At 40.8% G+C, this 8983-nt stretch overlaps 1 protein-coding gene across 3 annotated transcripts in view; it reads right to left on the reverse strand.

The window, feature by feature from the left end:
• Nucleotides 1–5924, reverse strand: part of ubr2 (ubiquitin protein ligase E3 component n-recognin 2) — a 96170-nt gene extending 90246 nt beyond the window's left edge. For 2 of the 3 annotated variants that reach the window (XM_033025580.1, XM_033025578.1), the window contains exons 1-2: nt 5809–5899; nt 492–751 (exon numbers count right to left, since the gene is read on the reverse strand). In XM_033025580.1, the coding sequence (XP_032881471.1) occupies nt 492–751; nt 5809–5886 (338 nt within the window). In that variant the 5' untranslated portion in view covers nt 5887–5899. Of the gene's footprint in view, nt 1–491; nt 752–5808 lie in introns of all 3 variants that reach the window. The other variant, XM_033025579.1, reaches the window with a different exon arrangement.
• Between the last annotated feature and the right edge of the window lie 3059 nt (nt 5925–8983).

Raw genomic sequence — 8983 nt, forward strand, 5'->3', positions numbered from 1 at the left:
TATTGAATGGCGGGGCTGGCTCGAAGGGCTGAATGGCCTACTACACCTATTTTCTATGTTTCTGCGTAAAAGTCCTTAATTACTCATGATTTGCTTATTCAATAATTTATTTTCCTGTCCTCTGCCTGTTTTCTTTTCCAAAACTGATTAACTTACCTGCATATTATTAGAATCTATCTTATACTTGCCAGTTTAAATTCAGTGCTCTTCAGTAACAACTGTGATACTGATTGGTTGAAAATCCATGCTGTTTCTTTCCCTGATCACATGAACATTCTTGATAGAATCATGCTGGATACCCCAAAACAGCAAATCCCTGCTTCAAAGACCACATAAAATAGCAGCTGTCAACAGAGCCCATTCCTTCCCATAAAATGCAGCCAATATTAAAGAACATTGGTGTTAGATTGTGATTCTTGTTCGTTGACGGCCAAATATCCAAGCGTGCATAAGTAGAATTCACATAATTTAACTCGTCACAATTTTAGTACCTGCACGAATAGGTAGGCTCTCCAATTTTGAAAACACGTCCGCAGAGCTGTGATGACTTATTCGCCTTTTCAAGTTTGATAATTCCCATAGCTGGATCCTCTCCACAAAGGTACCATTCTAACGGTTCCAATAGAATATGTTGAGCTAACATTTCTTCATTAAGTGGATTGGGGTTGGAGTCTCTGCAATAAATCTTTGGTACAAAATAGGCAAGGTGATGATACACATCCTTGGTCAAATCTGTTGCTTGAAGCCAGTTCTAAGAAAGAAAAATATGAAATATTTGATTTTTACATAGATATTTAGAACTACATGCAATATTACATTCAAACGGTAACACTGAAAACAAATCCACTAGTTTTAACTATAAATCAGTAAATTTGAGATAAATTCTAGGTCAACAATACAAGCTTGTCTGCATACAAAAAAACTGCTCAATTCTAGAATTAGTTTGGATATTACACCTTTGTGAATGAACCTCAAAATTGACTGGGCTATATCAAACCACAGATTATTTGAACATACAGTACAGGAGTCCGTTCAGTCACTCAGTTTGGATAACTACTTTTGAATCCAGGGAGCACCACTCCCCTGCTTGCTCTCCAAATTTTTGCAGCTTTTCTTAAAATAATCACCCATAAATAACCCTTTTGAAGACCATTTTGCATCAATCCAATTAAGGAAATCCGTTCCAAATTCTGATCCATCTTTCAAATCTAGAACAAGCCCTGCAATAAAATATTTATTATGTCCAAGTTACTGCCAAGCTCAGCTAACTATTAATTTTGCCAGGGACTGAATGTTTATGTTCTAACTGCATTCTTAATTAATAATTTTAAAATTTTAAAATGTAAATAAGATTAAAGAATTAAAAACAGTGAATTATCTTGTACTTACGCATGTCCGTAGCAATAATTTTTCTATATTAAAGTGAAAAACTTTATTTTAGTACGAAAGACCTGGTTTGCACTTTGCCTATACACTCAATGTGGAGTTGAATGACATAGCGCAAATACGTTATGGTTATATGGTACCCTCGAAAAGCATCCAACAAATTTCTCACCTTTCAATTTTGTTTTTTTTCACCTTGTCTAAATATTACTGAAATGAAATCTCCCAAAGAAATTCAACACATGTCCAATACTCAGTGAGAGTATTCCATATATTACGGCTTCAAGACAAGACTTGATGACCACATGACCATTTTTTTCCTCTCATCTTCAGACAGTGGCTGAATCCAATAATGGGAATTATCCACAGATGGTAGATGAGTATTGGCATTCAAAACAAAAACATAAAATGCAGATCAGGGCAGACCTCTGGGAAGGTATCATCAGGCATCATCTGTGAAGGGAACAGAAGATGATATTTCGAGTTGGGACCCTTCTTCAAACTTAGTCTGATAAAGGTCACGATCCGAAACATCATCTGTCCATTCCCTCCACAGATGATGCCTGACCCACTAAGTTCTTCCTGCACAGTTGTTTTGTTCAAAAATACAACCACGATGATTAGAGGTATTCCTTCTGATTGAAATTTCCCTTTTTCAATTTAATGTATGCTCACCACCACAACCAAAAAGCCAATCTGTGAACATTATTACTGCTTTTATTTGCTTCACACTTCAACTGGGTCATTAGGATGAGATTCAACAGAATAAAAATTAGATTGTGATAACATAAAACCTCTCAGGTCCATTTAAATACTCTTTTACATAACCTTCCCTCAAGTTAATCTATATTACTAAAAGTCTGTTCTTGACTGGTTTTGGCGATCTGTGCTGCGATTTCCGAGAGAACGCCGCCACCTACGGCCGTCAGTTTTGGCCACATCGCTCAGAGCCCCCCTCCGCCGCATGTGTGCCGAGGATTTTTCCAGTCGATGAAAAATGACAGAGATATTAATGATTTTACAAAATTCCCCATTCTTTCTGCTGCCCCCACTGGCGGCAGGGGGGGGATGGACTATAAAACCAGGAAGTGGTGTGCCTCAATTAGTCTGCAAGCTGGAGGAAGGCAGAGGGTCACGTTTCTCTGAGCTGTGAATAACACTGAACACATGTTCACACAACTGTGAGTAAGTACCCTTAATGTGGTTTGAAAATGAAAATATGGTTGAAGTAAAAAAGCACTGCCTGCAAATGGTTGTTTGGGGGGGTTTGGGTTGAAATAAAAAGGCACTGTTCTCCCCCCCCCCTCCTCTCCCCCCCCCCCTCTCCTCTCCCCTCCCCCCCCCTCTCCTCTCCCCTCCCCCCCCCCTCCTCTCCCCCCCCCCCCCTCTCCTCTCCCCTCCCCCCCTCTCCTCTCCCCCCCCTCTCCTCTCCCCCCCCCTCTCCTCTCCTCTCTCCCCCCCATCTCCTCTCCCCCCCCCTCTCCTCTCCCCCCCCCCCCTCTCCTCTCCCCCCCCCCCCTCTCCTCTCCCCCCCCCTCTCCTCTCCCCCCCCCCCTCTCCTCTCCCCCCCCTCTCCTCTCCTCTCCCCCCCCCTCTCCTCTCCCCCCCTCTCCTCTCCCCCCCTCTCTCTCTCCTCTTTTTCTCCCCCTCCATCTCCTCCCCCACCGTCCCTCCCCTAAACCCCCCTCCCCTCCACACACCCCTACCCCCTTCCCTCCACCCTCCCTGCTCCCCACCTCTCCCCCTCCCCTCCTCACCTCTCCCCCTCCCCTCACCCCCCTCTCACTCTCACCCTCTCTCTCTCCTCCCCTCCACCCCCACCTTTCCCCTCTCACCCACCCTCCCTCTTCTCCTCCTCGCCACCCCCTCTCCCTCTTGCCCCTCTGTCTGTGTCTCTGCCCCTTCTCTCTCTGCCCTCACTCTCTACCCCCCCCCCCCCTCTCTAGATGTGACTGCAAGTTGGGGGCTATGCGTCAGTAGATAGGGTGGTTATGGGGTAAAAGGAGCAAATTAATATTAATATAATATCAAGGGGGGTAATTAGCGTGAGTGCGGGGGGGGGGGGAGATAGTTAGTGTGTGTGACGCTGCATGCCGCCTCCCCCCCCACAACCGCACGTTGGGGGAACAGACCCAACGGGTCTGCACTTGGTCTAGTTTAAACTAAAAATCTAAACATTTTTTGAAAACAAAAGCAAACCACACAGATGATGAAAATCTGAAAACCCAACTATTTCCAGGAAATTATATATCACTGCCTTTAAAACAGATCTAATGGCCAATTCGTAAAATAATAGCTTTGACTTAATTCATTTTAAATTACCTATACTCTCAGAGTTTGACATTAGGTAGATTTTAATCAATAATTCATCTGGTTCCCAGTATCCTGGCTGATGACCACTGCGGAAATGTACTTTTGAATTCAAATGTTCAACATATCTTGCAAACATTATTCATGAATCTCAAAAATCTAATGTTTTGCCCTCCAAACACCAACCTGACGCAACTGCCCCTTCACCCACCAAAGTACTCCTCACTAAAATCCCACCTCACTTGCTGAATATTTCCAACAATTTCTACTTTTATTCAGACATATTTATAGCAGATTTGGTGAGTATCAGTGATCTCACACACAATATGACAACTTAAAAGTAAGTGTTCCACTGATGACATTTTTGACAATCTTGACTGCCTACATTTTTCTTGAAAGATGTTATAGTGCCTGAGACCCGGGTTCGATCTTGACTATGGGTGCTGTCGGTATGGAGTTTGCACGTTCCCCTGTAACCATGTTTACTCTGGGTGCTCTGGTTTCCTCCTGCATTCCAAAGATGTGCAGATTAATTGGCCTTTGTAAATTGTCCCCAGTGTGTAGGATAGAACAAGCATACAGGGATCATTGGTCGGTGTGGACTCAGTGGGCCGAAGGGCCTATTTCCACGCTGTATCTCCATACTAAATAATTTCTAGTTATCAGAGTAGCCATCTTTTGTAAGAGTACGAACTCAGTTCAATTATCGTACCTCAATTACACTTTTAAATTGGAGTTTGTATCTGAAATCAATTTAAATCCCACTCCAAAGGCAATCACTAAATTACTCAACATTTTGGTCTGTTTGGAGCAGACCTTAAATTCCTTCTGGCAATTCACTGTAACATTTTGTTCTATTACAACAGTGATTCTATTTTGGAAAGTATTTGCTTAACCTTCTCAGAGCTCCAGCCACTTGAGTTCAACCGTGATCTCAGTTGCTATTTAAGTGGAGTTTGCACGTCTTCTGACCATGCCGATGCTCTGGTTTACTCCCACATGATAAAGATGCACAGGTTGGTCTGTAAATTATCCACTCTAAATTTATCTAGTGTGTATGTGAAGGATTTAATCTAGAATGAGTTAAAGGACATGTGAAGAAAAGAGGTTACAGGGAAAATTAGAGAAGGAACAGGATGGCCATAAATCAAATGGTCTCTCATGACATAAAATGTGTAAATCTAGGTATGGAAAACTAACATCTGCTGTAAAGCAGACTATTTCCTGTCAAATATTTATCAATCAGCCAACTACAGTAATGCCTGCTAATTTTCCTTTCTTCTTTAAAGCGAGAATTACTTTTTTTTTTTTTTAATCACGAGTTCATGAATTTGTCAAATTTCCCTTTTTGCTTTGTTTCATTTGAGGTAACTGACATCCAAGTAAACATATTTTAAAGAATTTAGATACCTGACCAAATTTTACAGCAGGCTTGCCATGATTATAAATATATTGAAATTTCTAATAAAATGAACCCCAAAGATAAACTCTACTTCACAACCGAAACGTACAGTTACTGGAACAGGGGAGAGATTAGGTTGTACACCATCAAACTGCATAACCTATGTCATTCTCGATCCCCAGGGTCTGCCTTAAGATGATTGCAACTTAAGGATATTTGGAGTGCAGCCAACTGACATGAAATATAAAATGTGATCGTCCTTAATTGAAATAAAGCTCTGAGCCTTTGCTGAAAAGTAACCTCTTCCTCGTCCCTGATCCGTAAATTAATTATTTTTTTATGTGATCGGTGTCAACAAATGAATTGCAACTTCACGTTAATAACAGGAAGTGCCGAGTCCGGCAAGTTATTAACACGAAGGACCTTCCGTTGAAAAATGTAGCTAAAATTAATAACGTTCATCCTTAGGTTTATACGAGTCCAAACACGAAAGCGGTCCTCGTCTTTTCAGCAGCCTGTCAGTTAACCCGCTGCGGGCACCATCTCTCGGCAAATCCGAGGACAGCGCTGTAGGCCTGGGATAGGTCTTAACTTAGCAACCTTCTCCCTCCCCACGTCTAATAAGTACCGCTGACCGGGGCAAAACAGACGAACATCGACCTCACATGTGTCGTATCGAGATAAATATATTCAAAGCATATTAAGTTTCGTACCAAGGCGATGTCCTTCGGCGAACAGTCCATTAAAAACTTCGAGATAGACGGAACCTCTTCCGACTCCGTGGCCGCCATCTTGGATTCTAGGCCCAAGGCCGGCGGCCGCTGTCAGCACCGGAAATGATCGTCACCAAGGCCAAACATCCGCCGCACTAGGCCCCAACAACTCACCGAAAAGCTTCTCTACTAACCACACCAATGTTACTCTTAAACGACCACCCTGTGTGAAACTACCTTCTTTGATACTTATTTTCAAATGTTTTACTTGCGAAATAATTCTTGTTCACCAGTTTGTTTTTGTTGAACTATTGTTAAAATGCATATTGATTAGATTGCTTTACCAGTAGATCTCACCTTTACTAATAGACCACACCTTTACTAATAGATAATCTCAAAGTTATTTGGTTACTGTTTCAATTGGAAAGTTAATTTCCCTCTCATCTCCTCAGATGCTGACATGCTGAGTAGTTACAGCATTTTATTTCTGGCTAATTACTACTCGTATTATATTCAAATTATTAGCAAAGTGATGGAAGGTGTTATCAAATGTGCAATTGTGGCAATTCTTCATCAATAATTCGCTCACTAATGCTAATTTTATAAGATCTGAGACATTACAGCCTTCATATAAGCATATTCAAGAGAATGAACTGCACATGTGAGGTAAGAGTGACCATCTATTAATATCAAAGCAACACAACTGAATATTTCATTAAGGTGACTGAAAATTAAGTTTATGGAAAACTGATGAAAGTACTCTTTTCATAGGTACTGCCGGACTTTTAGAATATTTACAGCATTTTCTGTTTTCTATTTCAGCACTTCTCGACTCCCTATCATTTAGTCTGGATTTTTAACATACCACATATGTCTGGAGTGTGGTGGAGTGCTCACCACTTGCCTAAATTAGTGCTGCTCTCACAACATTAGGAATATGATACTCACTTATCTGATTATAAAATCTTCCTCAAAAGTATTTATCTCTTCTGTTGTATCTTGCATTTCTCAATAAAATTTCCTCTCAATTGTGTTTGTTCAAAAAAGAGCAAAACCAGTAATTGAAATTGGTCTTCTCTGGGAACTCTTTGCATTCCCAGTAGGACGACTAAGTGACAGGTGAAATTTGATGCAGCGAAGTGAAACAATTTGGCTGAAAGTATAAGGAGAGACAATATAGATTAATTGGGGCAGTTCTGAGGATATTTCAGAACAGAGGAATCTGGCTGTACATGTGCACAAATCCTTAAAAGTGGTATGGCATGTTGAGAGACTATTATGGAAAGCAAATGGAATGCTCGGATTCATAGACTACCTTGGTTAGACCTTGGCTGGTATACTATAGTCAATTCCACTCATGATACTTGAGGAATAATGTGAAGATTCTAAAGAGTGTAAACTAATTTAGTTTATCTTGGGGATGAGGGATTTAAATTACAAGGTTAGGATGGAGAAATTGGAATCATTCTCTTGAGCAAAGAGCACTGAGAGGTGATTTGACAGACGCATACATCATAACAGACCTAGACAAGGTAGATGGAGGGAAACCTCTTCCCATTAATGAATAGTGCAGGCACTGGTGGCAAGATTTAACATTTCGAGGAAAATGGTATAAGGGACATGTGAACTATAATTTGTAATTCAATGCCTGCAAGGGTAGTGTAAACATAATCATCAGTACTTTCAGAAGTGAATTGGGTAGGCACTTGAAAGAGAATAATTTTCAGGGCAATGGGGTAGACAGAGGAATAAGCCAAATGGGAGTTGGCAGTGATTCCATGGGTCAAGTGGCCTCCTTCTGTGACAAAACAGAATTATGATTCTATAATTAAGATAGAAGAGACAAAGGAACTACACCACTTGCATGGTTGGTATGAACAAGTTGTGCCGAATGGCCTGTTTCCATGCTATATAACTCTATGACCTACATCCGCTTCAAGTTACACAACACCCTAACTAGAAAATATTTTGCTGTTCCTTCATTATTGCAACCTCCAAATACTGAGACTCCCTCATCAACAGCACCATTAGTATACCTTGACCACAAGAACAGCAGCAGCTCCAGAAAGTTGCTCACCAATACTTTTTCTCCAGCAATAAATTAACGCCTTGCTATGAGAGCCTACATCCTGTAAATGAATTTAAATCTCACAACCAATACCTTTGTTAAATAATTTGAAAACCAGAGACCACTCCATCAGAAACCTGCAAACTACTGCGTAAATTGGACTTACACTGCTTAAACTGGAATTTTAGGCTCAAAACAGCTTTAGATGTTTGGGTAACTGTTATTTTGCCAATTTTAATTTACTCTCCCATTTATTTATCATCTTCGCAATGTCCTTAACAAAGTATCAAGGGCAAAGCAATCAGCTAAATCAAAATGTGCAAGAAGGAACTGCAGACGCTTGGTTTAAACCGAAGATAGACACAAAAACGTCACCTTCTCTCCAGAGATGATGCCTGTCCCGGTGAGTTACTCCAGCTTTTTGTGTCTATCTTCAGCTAAGTCAAAAGGTATTTTCTCAAAATTATGAAATCATTTACAGTTGCTAGGTATTTTACCATAACCTAAAATAATATTAAGATTGATTTGATACAGAAAAAGTACATGGATTGTAATTAATTGATTTGGACCCCCTCATTAGTTCACATACCACAGAAAACTTTAGCGAGAGTGAGTAACAAGAACATTATTTGATAATATTCATCATATGAGGTTATAAAATGCTTTGAATACCCCGCCCTCAATCTGGGACAATTTCCCTTTAATTTTTTTTCAAAGGCATTGCAGGATTGTGGGTGTAGTTGCATATCGTGTTCCCTGAGTAACGCCACAATATGTGAAAAAGGTAAGAAGTGTTTGGCACACAGTTGAAAATGAAATGATTGTATTGTTTTCTGTGCATACATAATTTTGTCAACGGGTAGCGCAGATTACCGGCTTTCTTAGAGGGCGTTACAGAAGAGTCTCGGCGAGAGAGCCCAGTCATTATCTGATTTATTATTCTTCCACGCGTGCGGGTCTTGAAAATTGATCTGCAGGCCTGCAGCGTGCAATGTAAGTCAGAAAACGCGGCATTGCCGGGAAAAAAGCCCTTTGAAGAGTTTGCGAGACTTCTTCATTATGCAATGTGGACATTTAGAATTGTACATTGCGTTGAGCACGTCAGAG

The sequence above is a fragment of the Amblyraja radiata genome, chromosome 8 (assembly GCF_010909765.2).
Source record: "Amblyraja radiata isolate CabotCenter1 chromosome 8, sAmbRad1.1.pri, whole genome shotgun sequence".
Lineage (NCBI taxonomy): Eukaryota > Metazoa > Chordata > Chondrichthyes > Rajiformes > Rajidae > Amblyraja > Amblyraja radiata.